At 40.3% G+C, this 20,353-nt stretch overlaps 1 protein-coding gene across 1 annotated transcript; it reads left to right on the forward strand.

The window, feature by feature from the left end:
* Positions 1-5,137: 5,137 nt before the first annotated feature.
* METTL3 (methyltransferase 3, N6-adenosine-methyltransferase complex catalytic subunit) lies at positions 5,138-20,174 on the forward strand. Its single transcript, XM_065941438.1, has 11 exons — positions 5,138-5,343; positions 15,019-15,236; positions 15,330-15,734; positions 16,608-16,783; positions 17,343-17,559; positions 17,788-17,975; positions 18,355-18,393; positions 18,556-18,664; positions 18,803-18,868; positions 19,034-19,146; positions 19,950-20,174. Exons 1-11 carry the CDS (start codon positions 5,244-5,246, stop codon positions 20,059-20,061), a joined length of 1,743 nt encoding a protein of 580 aa, XP_065797510.1. The 5' UTR covers positions 5,138-5,243; the 3' UTR covers positions 20,062-20,174.
* The last annotated feature ends 179 nt before the right edge of the window (positions 20,175-20,353 follow it).

Raw genomic sequence — 20,353 nt, forward strand, 5'->3', positions numbered from 1 at the left:
CAGCTTTCATAATAACAATGCTGAAATAATTAACCGAATCCATATGACGACCTATGGGCAAATGGAGTTACCATGTAAAAACCTATATAAGGTACATAAAGTCCCCTTTGGCAGAAACACGTATGTGCTACTTCCAAGATGTCCCTTCAGGAAAGAACTGGCTACCTAGCTCCAAGAAACCTGGTTAGAGAATTCCACGGCAGTCCACTGGTTAGGACTCTACACTCTCACTGCCAAGGGTCAGGTTTGATATCTGGTTGAAGGAACTAAAATCCCACAGGCTTCATAAAAGTGAAGTGATAAAAAAAAAGTGGACAGCCTCCAGTTGTCCTCTTGTCCAGCCCCTGGTCAAAGACTAAGCAAGGTGGTGGGTGGTATAGAGCTTAGCCATTGCCAAGGAACATGGCACTAATGAACAGTTCTTACATGGAACTCCCCCATGGCCTGGCAGCAACTAGCACAGCTGCAGCACTGATAGCTTTGGACAGCTCTCCCAACCCAATCCCACTTTCTTCATCCCTTCTCCCCACTTGTTTTTTTTTTTTTTAACAAGTGTTACTTCCCAATAAAACTTTTGCACTCCTGACTTTGTCTCAGCATCAGCTTCTCCCAGATTTCAACCTGTGTCACCCCTCAAAAAGGTCTCAATTCTATTGGCACATTTTCATCTCTCACAATTTCTACTAGGATTCTGGTTTACTGTCCCTGGAACTTCTTAGTAAACATCTATCTCCTGATTCCCAGAAGAGACTTCACTCACATGACTTTCTCTCAGACCCAACTTTGACTTTCCTTTACATTTCCTTTCTTAATGTTTAACAACAGATTTACTAACCCCAATGGACATTATGCTTTCGATTATATAATTTTAAAGTCTGAGTAAGGACAAAACTGAAGAAAGAAAACATTTGACCAAAGATCCAGTTAAGAAGTGTAGTATTTGATCAATACTGTGGATGTTTCAGTAACCCATTGCTATGTAACAAACCATCCAAAACTTAGGGTCTTACAAATAATTATGTATTAGCTTGTGAGTCCATGGGTCTGAACAGGCTTCAGCTAGGAAGGCTTGTCTGTGTTCCAGGTGGTCAGGGCTGACCTCACACAGCAGCTTCAATCTGGGCTGGAGGATCCAAGATGGCCTCACTCACTTCTGGCCCCTCAGCTGAATGACTGGAACGCTGGAACCTCTCTCCTTAGAGTCGTTCATTCTCCAGGATCTCTTTTTGACATCTTTCAACCTCTAGACTTTCTCTCTCTCTCTCCCTCTCTTCTCCCTTTCCCTCTCCCTCACTCTCTCTTCAAGTGGGTCTAACTATTAGGATAAATGGACTTCCATAAAGGCCTGGGTCTCTAAGATGACAAAAGCAGAAGCTGCAAGGCTTCTTAAGGCCTAGAATCTGAAGCTCAAAGAATATCATCTCTGCCACTTTCTCTTGGCCAAAGCTAGTCAGAAGGCCAGTTCATATTCAAGAGGAGAGGAAACAGCTTTACCTCATTGGGAAGAGTGACAGAGTCACAATGCATAAGGGTATGTGGGATGGGAGCCATTACTGTTGTGGCTAACTCTGAACACTCTACCAGAGCAGATTAGGAGATTACCAGAAAGTTAGGAGATGTAGCACACGCAGCAATCATCTGCTCACAACTAGGCTTTCAGTTGTTGGACTAGAAGAGGTCTGGGTGAGAATCAGTTCTCTCTGCACTGCTCACAGTTGTATGCAGACTGGCTAAGAGGGGGCCCAGATAAGAAAGCAGTGGCTTTCTTTTTGAGCTGAAAACTGGTCCTGAGGCCTCTAGAAGAAAATCCCTCTATAAGCAGGTCATGCTAAGTGGTCCTCTTGTGCTCCTAAAATTTGCCTGGTTTATTATTGTAATAGTTTAAAAAGTGAATGTTAAAGCAAAGACTTCTGGGAGTTCCCCTTAATTTGGCCGACTTTTAGGAGTACCTGTACTGCCACTTTGGCTTTCTCTGTAGGTGAGAGGAGGCAATTCAGGTCATGGGTATCCTGAATTCTACCAGAGCCTGAATCTCTTCCACTAGACAAATTCTTCCTTTCTTAGACAAAAAATGCTTATAAGTTTAAGGGATGACCTGTGGAAATCTGTCTTTGAGATGAATCAACCCTCTTTAACTTCTGCAAAGCTATATCCAATATGTCTTTCTCCTCCAGGACTATTTCATTTTACTGCTCTATAGTTGCTATATATTTCATTTCTATGTGTTAAGGACCTTGAAAGAAACAGTGATCTTACAGTAAGTGACGGATTCAGATTTGTGCACAATTAACTCTAACAGTTCTCTAATATAGCAATAATGAGATTATCTTACTTTAGTAATAATACATGCGTCTAAACATAGGGTCACATAACTGCTAAATCACTTCAGTCGTGTCCAACTCTGTGCGACCCCATAGACAGCAGCCCACCAGGCTCCGCCGTCCCTGGGATTCTCCAGGCAAGAACACTGGAGTGGGTTGCCATTTCCTTCTCCAATGCATGAAAGTGAAAAGTCAAAGTGAAGTCACTCAGTTATGTCCGACTCCTAGCGACCCCATGGACTGCAGCTTACCAGGCTCCTCCATCCATAGGATTTTCCAGGCAAGAGTACTGGAGTGGGTTGCCATTGCCTTCTCCAAGGGTCACACAAAATATATCCTAAATAAAAATGCAAAAGCATCCTTTGTCAACTTTCTTGAGGGTCGTTGTTAGAACCAGGTTTATTAAAGAAAGCAAAACCCCTTAGGTAGAGCAGTCTCTTAGAAGTAGTCTCTTGTGATCAGCCAACTTCACCAAGAGTATTTCTGCTGAGTAAGATAGCATTTTTGCTTCTTTTTCTTCAAGACTGCACTGAGTCTTGGTTGCAGCATGCAGGCTCTGTAGTTGCCACACGTGGGTTTGGTTGCCCACAGTATGTGGGATCTTAGTTCAATGACCAGGGATCAAACCTGTGTCCCCTGCATTGGAAGGCCAATTCTTTTTTTTTTTTTTTTTTTTTTTTTATACAGCACCTGGAAGGCCAATTCTTAACTGTGGCTGTCATGGAAATTTCATTTTTGCTTTTAATTAAGTATAACCCTAAAAATCAAATGGTCAGAGATGCTCATATGAGCCCATATTCATTTCCGTGTCCTGCATTTCAATGCTTATATATAAAGGAACACAAAGTAAATTAAATTCAGAAAATGAGATGGAAATGAATATTTTGATCACTGCTAAATCTGCACAGTACCTAGCACATAGTGGTCACTCAGTAAATATTTGCTGAATAAATGAATGAAACTGCCACATTGCAATATACGTACATCTTTCTTCTTAATAGTCCCTCTTCATTTTCATCCCTTCCTTTTCATTACTATCCATAGATGGCTTCTGACTTAAAGATTCTATGGTGAAACTGTTACAATAGTCTACTAATCATTTCCCCATCTCTAAACATTTTTTCCCATCTCAATTCAACCAAAATATCAGCTCCCCTAAAATATTCCCTATACACAAATCTTAAAATGTCCCCTGTTGTATTCTGAATAAATTGCAAGGTAACATGTACCTTTTTCACTTTAACTTCAAATATGGAAACAAATATTCTCCCAAATTTCCAAATATAAATTTCTATGTTCTAGCAAAATTAATCTGAATCAACATGGCATACACCATGCTTTCCTACATCGAGTCTAGACCTTTGCTTTTATCATGTTCTTAGTCTGGAATTCTTTCTTATACTTCACCTACTTAAGTTCTAGCTGTCATTTCAAGCCTGAACCTTGATGTCACCTTCTTTCCAATGCCATCTTGGATCATCTGGGCTTGTAGTGTCCTCCCTTCTTTGCAGTCACGTTTGCTTTTTAAGCCTATGTTCGTGCTGCCTCATCTTGCAAAGATGGTTCAATATCAGTAAAGCGGGTGGGTTTTGGCTCCTTTACCAGACCAGAGACTCTGAAAACAGGGGCCATGCCTTCTGAAGTTGTTCTTTCCGGCAGTGTTTGGCATTCCGTATAGAGTTAATGGCAGCCCACTCCAGTACTCTTGCCTGGGAACTCCCATGGACGGAGAAGCCTGGTGGGCTACAGTCCATGGTGTCACAAGGAGTAGGACACGACTTCACTTTCACTTTTCACTTTCACGCATTGGAGGAGGAAATGGCAACCCACTCCAGTATTCTTGCCTAGAGAATCCCAGGGATGGAGGAGCCTGGTGGGCTGACGTCTGTGGGGTCACACAGAGTCGGACACGACTGACGTGACTTAGCAGCAGCTGCAGCAGCAGCATAGAGTTGATAAGTCAATGGTTCCCAAATACTTCCATTCAGAGGATCCCATTAAAAAAAAAAAGTTTTTAAGTTTACTATACAGAGAAGTTCACATACCAAACTGGCTCCAGTGATTTTCTTAAACAACGTGTTCATGCCCACAGTAAGAAACGCAGCACAACCAGAACCTCAGGAGTCCCTTAGTACCCCCTCTGAGGAGTCGATCTTACTTTTATTTATTAATTTAACCCACCCCAGCCCCTACCTTCCCCAACTTGTGGGATCTTAAACTCCCCCACCAGAGATAGAACAGGGTACTGGGCAGTGAAAGTGCGAACTCCTAACCACTGGACCACCTGAAAGTTCCCTTTAGATTCTACTTTAACATATTACACATGATACTTGTAGATTTGGTATAAGAAGAGTGAGAATATGTATTTGTAATCTCTTTATAGCATCTGTTCCATCAGTCCTCTTCCCTCAAACAAGCATGCGTAGTGGTATATTTCTGTAAACAAGTGCACGGAAACATGAACTTACACCTTTAGTGGCAAAGGTATGTTAATATCAAACTGTTCAAAAGGAATAGTGATCCTTCATTTCAAAAATCGAGATTACACACGCTGCCCTAGAGCGCCGCCTTAACGCACTCGGGACTCATTGCCTAATATTCAATATGGCCGCATGCGCGGCTTAAGCAACATGGCACCTTTGCCAGACACCAACACGGCAACCAGAGCCTCAGCGCACCCGGAAGCGCGAAAGAGCTCCTGTAAAAAACATATCCGCCACTCTGCCAACACTTATGGTGGCTCTCATTTCAGCTTCAAAGGGAGAGCGAAACCGGAAGTGACTTTCCCTCCGTAGTATCTGCCGGGATCTCTTTCCGGCTAGCCTTGTGGTGTCCGCGTGAGAGGCAATTTCTTGGAGCCAGAGCTGGGAAGCGCTAGTCCGCCGTGCCTAGTTGGAGACGTGGCCGGGCCACGAGACTGAAATGTCGGACACGTGGAGCTCTATCCAGGCCCACAAAAAGCAGCTGGACTCACTGCGGGAGAGGCTGCAGCGGAGGCGGAAGCAGGACTCGGGGCACTTGGGTGAGGCGCGGGGTTGTTGGGGCCGATGCTTAGCTAGGGAGGTCTGAGGGAACCGTGAAGAAAAAAAGCTCCCGAGTTGGTGCCTTTCCTCAAACGTGTGTTTCTTTAACGCTTCATACATTTGTTCCGGTTCTCTTCCCCCTCAGCAGCACAGATGCTTCATCTTCCTGCAGGTAGTAGCGGCTTCTTCTCACCCTCGGCTCTGGTTCCTCCAGTTCTCTTTCCCAGGTCGGAAGCTCCCTTCCCATCTCCGCGACCCCCCATCTCGTTGACTCTTCTTAACTCTACGAGAGCGTCCGGTTTGCTAGGCCTTTCAGCCCCTATCCCTTGAAGCAGCAAGTCCCTTTTTATGGTTAACTCCCATGGCCCTTTGTTCTTCCCTTGGTTATAGCAATTGCTTTGTATTGGTCATTTCTTTGCAACTCTGGGCACCGTGAGAACAAGTACTGAAACTTTATATCCACAGTGCCCAGTTCAGTGGCCCTCACAGAGTTGGCCCTCGATGTTGCTAAATGAGTAGAGGAAGTGGCATTGGCTTAGCCGTTGACACACCGAGCAGGAATCTGAAAACATTTGTTTTAAAACTTTTTCTCCTCTTCTATTGACCCGTGTCACAGTCTTAAAACTTGAAGGAACCTCAAAAGATTGTCTACCCATACCACATCCCCTACAGAAGCCCTGAATTATCTAAGGCAAATCAATTAAAGATCTGCAAGGATAATATGTACCACTCTTGTGGCAGCTTGAACTGTTTATCAGTATACTCGAGTCCATTTCTACATCTTGTGTTGAAGTATATTAGGTCCATGCACTTGTATTCTGGTCCTTGAAACTAAAAGATGCCGTGGCAGGACTCTTACACCATAAGTGGACATCCATCGAGTATCTACATGAGTCTAGTTAGACAAAAATTACACAGTGTCCCTGCCCTCAAGGAGTTTAAAATTTAGTTGGGAATAAAGGAAAAGTCAGAAATACACGATGATATATGTAAAATGCCAAATGAGTTAATTCCACAATGAGCACAGTGAAGGTAGAACTAACAAGAGTCAGTCTAGTCAGTGAAGGCATCATGGAAGAGCTGACACTTGGAATTTGGTCTCAGTGGCTATATAGGACTTAGATAATTAAAGAGACGGTAAGAGGGCAGAGTAAGTAAAGGAAGAAGTGCAAGTCATATTATCAAGGATTAATTAATAGAAATTCCGCTTCACTTTTCCATGGTGTTAACCACACTTTGGTATTGACCAAACTTTGTGCTGTATGCAAATCCAACCACTAGAGTCTGGATACTTCATCAGGGTCCTTGCTAAGCATGTTTAATAATTTTGAAAGCAAGATCTATTTTCCCTTGAATGTAAACATTCTTGATTTTTGGTTAAGATTTTAGTATAGCCACTTCATGATACAATTAAGACTCCTGTAAAATTACTTTTGAGTTTGTGATTAAACATATATTACCTTCTAGCCCAGAGCTTTGATGGACCTATTTGGTCTTTAGGGGATAGGTAGAGATGAAACACACAAATTAAGTCAGCCAGCCTCACTGTTCTTCCATTCAATTATTTTGGTTTTTCCAAAGAACATATTTCCATAAGGGTTAGGATTCTTAGGAAAATATCATGAAACACTCTCTTAACCAGTTTGTCATGTAAGATATAACCAAAGGCTACATGAAAATTCAGGTCGTTCAGTTCTTTTCTCACAGGAAATAAAAATGTTCTTACCACATCTATATTCTTATAGGGTTACTGAAATCTGATACTTAATTATTTACTGCTGAGCTCAATATTAAAAGACAAGGATATTTAAAATAAACTAAAATGTATCCATGTTATTAATAAATGCAAAATATTATGAACAAAGAATCACTGGGAGACCTTTGTTAGCTTGACATTTTAAGGTATAACTTAAAAAAAAAAAAACTGGCAAAAGTACACATACCATAAAATACCATCTAACCATTTAAAAATGTATAGTTGATAGTGTGATGTATATTCACATCGTTATGCAACCAATCTCCAAAATTCTTTTGTCTTGCAAAACTGAAACTCACTATTCTCCCTTCATCCCAGTCCCTGGCAACCACCATTCTACTGTTTCTGTGAGTTTGACTACTCTAGATACCTTGTGAAAATGGAATCATGAAGTATTTGGCTGATGTCCTTTAGCACATCCTCAAGGTTCATCCATGTTGTAGCACGTGTCATAATTTCCTTTCTTTTTAAAGCCGCGTAATATTCCATTGTATGTATATACCACATTTTCTTTATCCATTTATCCATTGGTGGATACTTGAGGCTTGCTTCCACATTTTGGCTGTTGTGAATAATGATGCTGTGAACATGGGTGTACAGGTTATCTCTTCAAGATTCTGTTTTCAACTTTTTTGGACATATAACAGAAGTGGAATTGCTGGAGCATATGCTAATTCTATTTTCAATTTTCTTAGGAACTGCCACACTTGTTTTCCATAGAATAAAGTAGATTTTTGAAATGAGGATTATTACTTTCAATAAATGTTTATTTCATTAATTGAAACAAAATAAACTTGGTGCAGCTTCAGTCAGTCAGTCAGTCAGTCAGTTCAGTCGCTCAGTCGTGTCCGACCCTTTGTGACCCCATGAATCGCAGCATGCCAGGTCTCCCTGTCCATCACCAACTCCCAGAGTTTACTCAAACTCATGCCCATCGAGTCGGTGATGCCATCCAGCCATCTCATCCTCTGTTGCCCCCTTCTCCTCCTGCCCCCAATCCCTCCAAACATCAGGGTCTTTTCCAATGAGTCAACTCTTCACATCAGGTGGCCAAAGTACTGGAGTTTCAGCTTCAGCATCAGTCCTTCCAATGAACACCCAGGACTGATCTCCTTTAGGATGGACTGGTTGGATCTCCTTGCAGTCCAAGGGACTCTCAAGAGTCTTCTCCAACACCACAGTTCAAAAGCATCAATTTTTCGGCGCTCAGCTTTCTTCACAGTTCAACTCTCACATCCATACATGACCACTGGAAAAATCATAGCCTTGACCAGACGGACCTTTGTTGGCAAAGTAATATCTCTGCTTTTTGGCAAAGTAATGTCTCTGCTTTTTAATATGCTATCTAGGTTGGTCATAACTTTCCTTCCAAGGAGTAAGCATCTTTTAATTTCATAGCTGCAGTCACCATCTGCAGTGATTTTGGAGCCCAAAAAATGAAGTCTGACACTGTTTCCGCTGTCTCCCCATCTATTTCCTATGAGGTGATGGGACCAGATGCCATGATCTTAGTTTTCTGAATGTTGAGCTTTAAGTCAACTTTTTCACTCTCCTCTTTCACTTTCATCAAGAGGCTTTTTAGTTCCTCTTCACTCTGCCATAAGGGTGGTGTCATCTGCATATCTGAGGTTATTGATATTTCTCCCGGCCATCTTGATTCCAGCTTGTGCTTCTTCCAGCCCAGCGTTTCTCATGATGTACTCTGCATATAAGTTAAATAAGCAGGGTGACAATATACAGCCTTGACATAGTCCTTTTCCTATTTGGAACCAGTCTGTTGTTACATGTCCAGTTCTAACTGTTGCTTCCTGACCTGCATACAGGTTTCTCAAGAGGCAGGTCAGGTGGTCTGGTATTCCCATCTCTTTCAGAATTTTCCACAGTTTATTGTGATCCACACAGTCGAAGGCTCTGGCGTAGTCAATAAAGCAGAAATAGATGTTTTTCTGGAACTCTTGCTTTTTCAATGATCCAGCGGATATTGGCAATTTGATCTCTGGTTCCTCTGCCTTTTCTAAAACCAGCTTGAACATCTGGAAGTTCATGGTTCACGTATTGCTGAAGCCTGGCTTGAAGAATTTTGAGTATTACTTTATTAAGTGTGTGAGATGAGTGCAATTGTGCGGTAGTTTGAGCATTCTTTGGGATTGCCTTTCTTTGGGATTGGAATGAAAACTGACCTTTTCCAGTCCTATGACCACTGCTGAGTTTTCCCAATTTGCTGGCATATTGAGTGCAGCACTTTCACAACATCATCTTTCAGGATTTGAAATAGCTCAACTGGAACTCCATCACCTCCACTAGCTTTGTCCGTAGTGATGCTTTCTAATGCCTACTTGACTTCACATTCCAGGATGTCTGGCTCTAGGTGAGTGATCACACCATCGTGATTATCTGGGTCATGAAGATCTTTTTTGTACAGTTCTTCTGTGTATTCTTGCCACCTCTTCTTAATATCTTCTGTTTCTGTTAGGTCTATACCATTTCTGTCCTTGATCAAACCCATCTTTGCATGAAATGTTCCCTTGGTATCTCTAATTTTCTTGAAGAGATCTCTAGTCTTTCCCATTCTGTTATTTTCCTCTATTTCTTTGCACTGATTGCTGAGGAAAGCTTTCTTATCTTTCCTGGCTATTTTTTGGAACTCTGCTTTCAAATGGAAATATCTTTCCTTTTCTCCTTTGCTTTTCACTTCTCTTATTTTCACAGCTATTTGTAAGGCCTCCTCAGACAACCATTTTGCCTTTTTGCATTTCTTTTCCTTGGGGATGGTCTTGATCCCTGTCTCCTGTGCAGTGTCACAAACCTCCGTCCATAGTTCATCAGGCTCTCTGTCTATCAGATCTAGTTCCTTAAGTCTATTTCTTACTTCTACTGTATAGCACAGCTTGGCACATAGTAAATATCTGAACTACTCAATGTATTTCATCCATGGAATTGAAGATGTGAATATAGATTTTTTTTTTCATTTATTTTTATTAGTTGAAGGCTAATTACTTTACAATATTGTAGTGGTTTTTGCCATACATTGACATGAATCAGCCATGGATTTACATGTGTGAAGATGTGAATATAGATATTGACATATTTTAGAGGTCAGCAGGTTCATAGTCTGGCTATATTTTTATGTCTTCAAGCTAGTATTTTATCTTCAACTGAGCTCTTAAAGCTCAAGTATTAAGTATTCCTTTGCCAAGCCCAGCATATTACATTTTTCATTAGATTAGAAGCAGAGAGTCAACATAGTTACCAGCATAATGGAAGTCCTCAATAAATGTACTGAAGTAATAACTGAACGAATACTGAAGGAGTTGGAATTCAGGGATTCCTAATTATTTTCTGCTCTTAACCCATTTTAAAAATGATAAAGTGTTGGAGTCTTTCCCCCAAATTTGTGTATCTGCGCACAAATTTGTGTTCGACTTCAGGGAATTCAGAGTGGCTATAAATAACAGTTAATCAGCTGTTAAGTTTTGTTCAAAATATTAAACCTGAACCTCCTCCTCCCAGTAACCTTAAAAGAGGTATTTTCAGCTCCATGTCCTGAATGTAATGAAAAGAATACTCCCAAGAGGTGTTACTAACATAAAGGTTTATAACCAGAATCACAGAACTATATTAAAACAAGTATTGGTTAAATTGTCAAAAAGAAAAAAAAGTTTGTATCCAGTTCTAGGGATTGAAAATACATGTTTAAGTGGTTCTTTATCATAGAGTTCTTGCTGTAAGAAAAAGTCTTTAAACATAACTCAAAGAATATATAAATTTAGTTACCAGAGAAAGCAAAAACTGTAAGAAGAAATGTTTATATTACAGTCTCGTAGTATCAGTAGGTTAATTATAAAAAATACATTTTCAACTTAATGACATTAACACTGGAACAAAGTCAGTACTTTTCCTCACTGAGATAATGTCTGTTAGGGTGTTGAAAGTTTACATGAAAAAACATGTAGTATATTTTAGAAATAGCAGATAACATTTGCAAGAAAAGTTTGATAAACTATTTAGTTGGTAGAAAATGAACATCTAACCTAACATCTAACCAGCATTAACATCTAACCAAATTTATACATTGTTATTTTAAAAATGATAATAGGCCCAGATGCCCATCAGCAGATGAATGGATAAGGAAGCTGTGGTACATATACACCATGGAATATTACTCAGCCGTTAAAAAGAATTCATTTGAATCAGTTCTAATGAGATGGATGAAACTGGAGCCCATTATACAGAGTGAAGTAAGCCAGAAAGATAAAGAACATTACAGTATACTAACACATATATACGGAATTTAGATAGATGGTGGCGATAACCCTATATGCAAAACAGAAAAAGAGACACAGAAGTACAGAACAGACTTTTGAACTCTGGGGGAGAACGTGAGGGTGGGATGTTTTGAAAGAACAGCATGTATATTATCTATGGTGAAACGGACCACCAGCCCAGGTGGGATACATGAGTCAGGTGCTCGGGCCTGGTGCACTGGGAGGACCCTGAGGAGTCGGGTGCGGAGGGAGGTGGGAGGGGGGATCGGGATGGGGAATACGTGTAACTATATGGCTGATTCATGTCAATGTATGACAAAACCCACTGAAATGTTGTAAAGTGATTGGCCTCCAACTAATAAAATAATATTAAAAAAAAAAAAATAAATAAATAAATTAATTTAAAAAAAAAATGATAATAGGAAATGTAATAATGTCAAGTAGATTGCTTTATTCTTTGAACTGTTAGATTCTGGACTTCATTTAAAATAAATTCAATCGACAAAATGTTTATCATGGAAATAATGTGGTATTACTGCATATTTAAGCCAAGCATCTCAAGAACCATTGTGGCAAAAAGGAAAGTAATGTGACATTGAGTAAGTATGTTCCTGAACAGAATTTGGGTTAGATTACATTAACAAGAATGAAACACTGAGTGAGAAATTATGGAAAATGCTTACTGTTTACTTTAAACAATGACAACACTTATTTTCTTTAAGTCAGATGGGCAAGAAACAAACAAAATATGCCAATTTCTCCAAAGAAGACATGCAAATGACCAACAGGTGTTTGAAAACTTGTTCAACATCACTAATCATCAGGGGAATGCAAATCATAACCATAATAAGATATCACCTCAAACTTGTTATTAAAAAAAAGAGAACAAGTGTTAGCAAGAAAAGGGAATCCTGATTCACTGATAATGGGAATGTAAATTGATATAGCCACTATGGAAAACAGTAAGTAAAAAAATAGAATTACTATATGATCCAGCAGTTTCACTTTTAGGAATTCAAAGGATTTGAACTAAGGATTTCAAAGAGATACCTGCACATACACGCTCTTTGTAGCATTACTTATGTTCACATACAGCCAAGATATGGAAACAACCTAAACATCCATTGATGGATAAGTGGATAAAGAAAACGTGAAATATACATGCAATGGGATATTTTACAGCCAAAAGAAGGAGGAAATCCTGCCATTTGTGACAGCATGGGTGGATCTGGAGGACATTATAAGTGAACTAAGTCAGACGCAAATGCTGTATGGTCTCACTCAGATTTTACTTGACATGTGGAATCTAAAATAGTCAAAGTCACAGAAGTAAAGTGGCGATTGCCAAGGCCTAGGGAAGGGGGAAAATGGAGAGGTAATAGTAAAAGGGTACAGAATCTCAGTTATGCAAGATAAATAAGTTCTGGAGATGTCTTATACAGTGTATAGTGCTTATGGTTAACAGTACTGTGTTGTATACTTAACATTTTCTAAGGGGGTAGATCCTATGTTAAGTGGTCTTACCAGATACACAAAAATAATAATAAAGGCAGCAGAAAGAAACTTTTGGGAAATGGTAGATATGATTTTGGCCTTGATGGTGGTGATGATTTAATGAGTGTATACTGCCTCCAAACTCACTGAGTTGTATGTGTTAAATATATACAACTTTTTACATGCTAATCATAATTAAGTGGTTAAAAAAAGACATAATAGAGATTGTCTTTATGGTGCTTAGGTCTTTATTAACAAAATAAAACTCATACTAACGGTAAAAGAATATTAATAGGTGCCTGGCAAATAACGTTTAAATATAAATTAAAGGGGGGATATCGGTAATTTATATAGTTTATCTAAAATATTACAAGTTTCAAAACTGCACAGCTCTTTCTATTATCAAATTATTTATTTGACTGTGCTGCTGGGTCTTAGTTATGGCACTTAGTATTTTCTGTCTTCCATGCGGCATGTTGTAATATGTGGGATCTTTAGTTGTGGCATGCAAACTCTTAGTTGCAGCATGTGAGATATAGTTCCCTGACCAAGGATTGAACCCAGGCCCCCTGCATTTTTAGCATGGAGTCTTAGCTGCTGGAGCATCATGGAAGTCCCTCAAACTCTTTAATACCTTATATAATTTGCTTCCTTTACCATACATCATGAATTAAAATGGTCAGTACATAATGTTTAAAACTGTGCATGTAATGCCTGAAATCCTAATTTTAAAACTTTGTATTTTTTCTGCTAGAATAATAAGGTTCATCATTAATTGTGCTACGTTAGGTTACTTAATGAAAGAAATTTTTGGTTTCTTCTGAAGAAATTTTAAATTCGACTGATTTTTTAAAAAGCTCAGAGTTTGAAACTAGTGTAAATTATAATTGGGGTATTTTTAGCTCAGATTTATTAGAATCTCTCAGTTGCAAGGAACTTTAGTAGTTACCAGTTCAGTCCTATTCAGTGTAAGAATTGTGCCTGTAGTCTTCCAAATAAGCTGAATAGTAATTGTCACTTAAATTTGTCACGTTATCTTTAGCTTAGATCGCTTGCTCTCAGACTTCCCATCCAGACCTTCAAAGTGCTTCCATGATTTCTATGTGTACACCACCTCCTTGCCAAAACAAAACAAGGAACTTGTTCTAGTCTGAGATTCAGCACAACATAAAAGAATCATCATGAGCAAGGTGAAAAAAATTCTGTCAGTTATTTAACGTTTTCAGCTACTATGAAATTGTGGAGTCTGTTTTCCACATAGGGCATAACTTATTTTCCTAAAATGTAACTGTTCCGGTAAGGTGTTTGGTATAGTTCGACTCCATTTTCCTTGGAATTCTGAGCTAAATTTTTTTGAAGTCAGTTCCATTAGAGTGGAAATTTCTAAGTAACCAAAATATCTCTAAACGGAAACTAGTGGCCACTTAGATAGTATTTAACAGAATTCCAGTATAGATCCTGAATGTTTAATATTTTGCTTGTATTTTAAATAAATAATCAGAGATATTAGGCTTTCACAAAGGTAATATTTTGTCCTAATTTGAGTTTCTTAAATCTTATTAAGGTTATGATGGCTACCCAGTTTGTGAAGTACTAGAGTAGGTTATAAGAATATAGTCAGTAACTATCATTGGTGACCAGGGCTTCAGCAGTTCTATAACATTTTTGTGTTTGAGTTATAACCCCCAACACTGTCATTTTTTATACTCTCTGATGTCCAGTGGTCTTAATTCATTAAAACTCAAACTCAGTTCTTCAGAAAGATCTCATCATAACTTAGGTTGTTGAAAATATTCCTGGTTTATAAATTCAGGTTGATTATATCAGTTGTCATTTAGCATGACTGAAGGGAGGTGGTATGGACATTTAAATCTACCAAGCTGCTAATTTATGTCCTTTGAAGCAGAGCAAGGAATGAAATTAGGAAATACCTCTCACCCAACATAGAAAGGGTAAGCAGATCCCATAAAATTTATCTTGGCAAAGCAGTGAATGCTTGGGTGTGATTTAATAAAGGGCATCTAGTGCTAAATCTGGTCAGAGAATTTTCTGCATGAAATAAAAGGACTGTGTTGTAAGTGCTGGAAGTCTTAATCCCTGAAGAATATGTAGATTGACAGTGGTCACTGTTTTTCATCTTCACGTCTCTTCACTCCTAGATCTTCGGAATCCAGAGGCAGCACTGTCTCCAACCTTCCGTAGCGACAGCCCAGTCCCTGCTGCACCTACTTCTGGTGGCCCTAAGCCCAGTACAGCTTCAGCAGTTCCTGAACTAGCTACAGACCCTGAATTAGAGAAGAAGTTGCTGCACCACCTCTCTGATCTGTCACTAACATTGCCCACTGATGCTGTGTCCATCCGTCTTGCCATCTCCACGGTAATGACATAAGACAAGGTTGGGAACTGCCATTGTTTTTCATCAGTTCATGGTCAGGATTTTAACACTTTCCCTCCTGCCTTCCTTCCTTAGCCAGATGCCCCTGCCACTCAGGATGGGGTAGAAAGCCTCCTACAGAAGTTTGCAGCTCAGGAGTTGATCGAAGTAAAGCGAAGTCTCCTACAAGATGATGCACACCCCACTCTTGTGACCTATGCTGATCATTCCAAGCTCTCCGCTATGATGGGTGCTGTGGCAGAAAAGAAGGGCCCTGGGGAGGTAGCAGGGACTATTTCAGGGCAGAAGCGGCGTGCAGAGCAGGACTCCACCACAGCAGCTGCCTTTACTAGCTCTTTGGCCTCTGGTCTGGCCTCTTCAGCATCAGAAGTAGCCAAGGAGCCAACCAAGAAATCAAGAAAACATGCTGCCTCAGATGTTGATCTGGAGATAGAGAGCCTTCTTAACCAACAATCTACTAAGGAACAACAGAGCAAGAAGGTAGGGGTAGATGGAAGTGCTTTCACACTTTACTTTGAATTTTAGCATTGGTTGAGAAGAATATACCCCTAGGGCAAAGAACAGTTCTTAGAATTGAGGGTTTAGAACAGTGATTCTCAACTGAGGATGATATTACCCTCCATCCCAACCTCCAGAGGATGTTTTGCAAAGTCTGAAGATGTTTTTGGTTGTCATAACACAGGAGTGTTACAGACACCTAGTGGGTAGAGAGGCAAGGGATTCTGCAAAGCATCCTACAATCTTAGTACGATAACCCACAAAGAATTATCTGGCCAAAAACATCAACAGTGCACCAAATGCTGAGAACTCTGATTTAGAGAATCTTTTTCACTGGGTCTGTTTGGAAGAATATTTCAGACCCACGTGAGTTAGCCATTTTCTATTTCTAGCTGTATAAATTTGAACAATTAACTTCTCTTGATCCTTAGTCTTCTCATTTGTGAGACTAACTAGAGTACCACTTCCCACCTGTCCCCACTACCCACCCACCATGTAGAATTGTTGCCTAGGCTCTGAACCAAACAGTAAAGTGCTTATCAGCACTATGTCTTGCTTCAGTATGTATTAAATATAAGTGGTTTTGGTTGGAAAGAAATGCTTTCCTGGGGAGGGTAGCTTAACTTAATGTTTAGCTGTAGGAACTGGTCTGCATATATTTTAATTTCATCCCAAGTGCAGATTTGTGAAAAAGGACTAAATCCATGAAAAATCTCTTCTCCTGGGTTTTCTCATATTAATGTAGTTTATTGACCCCTCATAGGACATTGATGTCAAGTAGAATTTGCAGAGGTGGTTTAAGGGCTAATTTTATCTACGAACCCTTTCCAGACAGAGGTTTCTTCTATCACCCAGGTTAGTCAGGAGATCCTAGAGCTATTAAATACTACAACAGCCAAGGAACAATCCATTGTTGAAAAGTTTCGCTCACGAGGTCGGGCTCAAGTTCAAGAGTTCTGTGACTATGGAACCAAGGAGGAGTGTATGAAAGCCAGTGATGCTGACCGGCCCTGTCGAAAGCTGCACTTCAGGTCTTTTGGGGGGAAGAGGGTTGGCTGAGTCTCCTAGAAGCAGTCATTTTTTAAGCACAGTCCTTCCACTCATTGGGTTTGTCTTTAATACTGTTATTAAGTGCTTTTAATATGATTTGTCTAAGAATTCAAGATTTTGAAGGTACACTTTCAGAAGTAGTGTTCTATGGGAGGGAATATAGGCTGCATTCTCCAAAAGATGTGAGATTAAAAAAAATTGCTCTTTTCTTGCAATAGCAGGATATCTCTGTCTTTGATCTCCAGTGAAAGTTAAAGTTCTCTAGAAGGATAGTCTTAGGAGAAACAAGAACCTGGCCTCTTAGGTCAGAGCTTTATTCCTGTCATAAGGAAGTTAAGTTTTTGCTCAGAGAGGAATTAAAAAAACATTTCTTTAGTGTAAATTACAGATTTTAATATCACCTGCTTTCCTTATTTGAAAACTTAGAGGAAGCTCTGATGACACTGAAAGACTGCAAATTTTGCAACAATTTAGAACTTGAACTGGGGGATCTACCTTGAACACCATCTTGATTTGAACTGTCCCTTAATATTTCCCCAGACGGATCATCAATAAACACACTGATGAGTCATTAGGAGACTGCTCTTTCCTTAACACATGTTTCCATATGGATACCTGCAAATATGTTCACTATGAAATTGATGCTTGCGTGGATTCTGAGGCTCCTGGAAGCAAAGACCATACACCAAGCCAAGAGCTTGCCCTTACACAGAGTGTTGGAGGTGACTCCAATGCAGATCGACTCTTCCCACCTCAGGTACCTGTCTGCTCAGAAAATTTAACCTCAACTTAAGGACCTTTATCTCCGTAGAGCAGCCATACATGTAGGAAAGCAAGGCATAATCAGCAATCTCCCTTGCTGATTGGGAATGGAGCGGGATAGATAGCATATGAGGGAACAGGAAAATCCAATGGAAAAAGAGGGACTGGGGCCATGAATCGGAGAGTGAAGGAAGGGAAGATGACCAAATACCACCTCATGCAGTGGATCTGTTGTGATATCCGCTACCTGGACGTCAGTATCTTGGGCAAGTTTGCAGTTGTGATGGCTGACCCACCCTGGGATATTCACATGGAGCTGCCCTATGGGACCCTGACAGATGATGAGATGCGCAGGCTCAACATACCAGTACTGCAGGATGATGGCTTTCTCTTCCTCTGGGTCACAGGCAGGTAATGCAGTTCAAAGATACGTAGGTATGGGCAGATATAGTACAGAGTGAGTACTGGGTGGGGATAAAATCTTGGGTTTTCCTAGCTCTATTAAACTTATGACTCAGTCAGCCTTCCTTACCTACTGAGATCTGATGCCTGTTTATAACACAAATGATACCATGAATTCTGTTTAATTCTACATTTGTTTCTTGTGAAAGGTAAGACCACTGAGAATAGATACTGTGTTTTGTCTTTTCATTCTTAGATCCATCCTCTTGCCCCAATGGTGTCTTGCATGTAAATGTTCACCGAATGTCTATTGAAAACAACACATATATCTTGAAGGGAGAAAAAATACTGGCATGGAAGTAGCTGTTTAACCCTTATTTCTTTCCAGGGCCATGGAGTTGGGCAGAGAATGTCTGAACCTCTGGGGGTAAGTAGCCATCACTGTTTTCTTCTGAGGGAAATACGTAGTTGATAGGGTTTCCTTCTTCCAGAGTATTCTGTGATTCCTTGCCTCTGTAGAGTAGATGGTATCATCCTTAAACTGTGAAACCCTGATTAAAGTTCTGATTTTTTTCCTTATATCCCACAGTTATGAACGGGTAGATGAAATTATCTGGGTGAAGACAAATCAACTGCAGCGCATCATTCGAACAGGCCGTACAGGTCACTGGTTGAACCATGGGAAGGAACACTGCTTGGTGAGCAGCAGTGGGGCCCAATACATTAGGTGGAGCAAAAAATAGGAATTGTTTGATTTCTTATTGAGAAACAGTTCAAATATTGGGGTTTCATAAAACTTTCAAACATTTTTCATCATTCTGTTCTCTGGTGAGCAGGTTGGTGTCAAAGGAAATCCCCAAGGCTTCAACCAGGGCCTGGACTGTGATGTGATCGTAGCTGAGGTATGTGCTCTCCCCAGGCACCCAGAGGGCCACATGTTAAGTCAGCTCTTCTAGTCAGGTATACTCTCATCCCAGGTTTTCTCATTGGGATTATCAACATACGTGGAAAGGGCTAGAATTGCGATCTTGGGTCACTTAAAAGTAGCTAGAGCTTTTGTTTCCTAGGTTCGTTCCACTAGTCATAAACCAGATGAAATCTATGGCATGATTGAAAGACTGTCCCCTGGCACTCGCAAGATTGAGTTATTTGGACGACCACACAATGTGCAACCCAACTGGTAAGGAGACCAGAGAACATGCTAGCCCCCAAGGGCACAACTGCTTATGGTCAAATATATGTTAGTAGAGCGTCACCTCACATTCCACTAGTCTGTAAATGGGCTTCAGAGGATTCTTAAGCGCCCAGCATTCACTGGAAAACCAACAGGTTAAGATTTAAACACTGCTCTTAAGGTCTCCACCCCTAAAGCTCTTCATTATTCTACTGGATGTACTGAATCTGCCCCCTGGTGGTTACTGAGAACCTATTTAATCTGTCAACAATTTTAGTCTTTCATCCTGTAAGCAGAGCTTTAAAAGACACGCTGCTAGCATGTCACTCATCCATAGTCACCGGCAACAGCAACTTTGTGATGCAGGCCTTGGGATTCCCTGGTGGCTCAGACGGTAAAGTGTCTGCCCACAATGCTGGAGACCCGGGTTCAATCCCTGGGTAAGGAAAATCCCCTGGAGAAGGAAATGGCAACCCACTCCAGTATTCTTTCCTGGGAAATCCCATGGATAGAGGAACCTGGTAGGCTACAGTCCATGGGGTCACAAAGAGTCGGACACAACTGAGCGACTTCACTTTCACTTTCATTAACCCTTAATTAGTACAGATCCAGCTTCTTTTAACATCAGAATCTGCCCAATTTCTTACCAGCCTTAGTACCATATACTATCTTTATAAAAGAATTGGCACAGATATTCAGATCCCTGTTGAGATGATAGGCAGACTTAATGAAAAGAACACATCTTTTAACAGTATTAAGCCTTTAAATTCCAGGATTTTTGGCTTGCCCCATCTTTCCCCTTGCTTCAGGATCACCCTTGGAAACCAACTGGATGGGATCCACCTACTAGACCCAGATGTGGTTGCCCGATTCAAGCAAAGATATCCAGATGGTATCATCTCTAAACCTAAGAATCTATAGAAGTACTTCTGAACCTAAGCATCCATAGCCATGGCTCTACAGGCTGCACCTGAAGAGTAATATTTGTACAATAGCTTTTTTTCCCCCTTATTTAAATAAAAGTTTGTATTGTAGTTGTGATTTCGAGGTCAAGTTCTGACTCTGCCACTTAAGAGTGTGTGATCTTGTGTAACTCAACTTAGTATGACTGCTTATAAATGTAAACTGGGAATATTACCTTATTGGGTTGCTATAAGGCTTCAAACTAAATGAATGTGTGGGGAGCATTAAAATGTTGATTTGATCAGCAGTT

The sequence above is a fragment of the Muntiacus reevesi genome, chromosome 7, assembly GCF_963930625.1.
Source record: "Muntiacus reevesi chromosome 7, mMunRee1.1, whole genome shotgun sequence".
Lineage (NCBI taxonomy): Eukaryota > Metazoa > Chordata > Mammalia > Artiodactyla > Cervidae > Muntiacus > Muntiacus reevesi.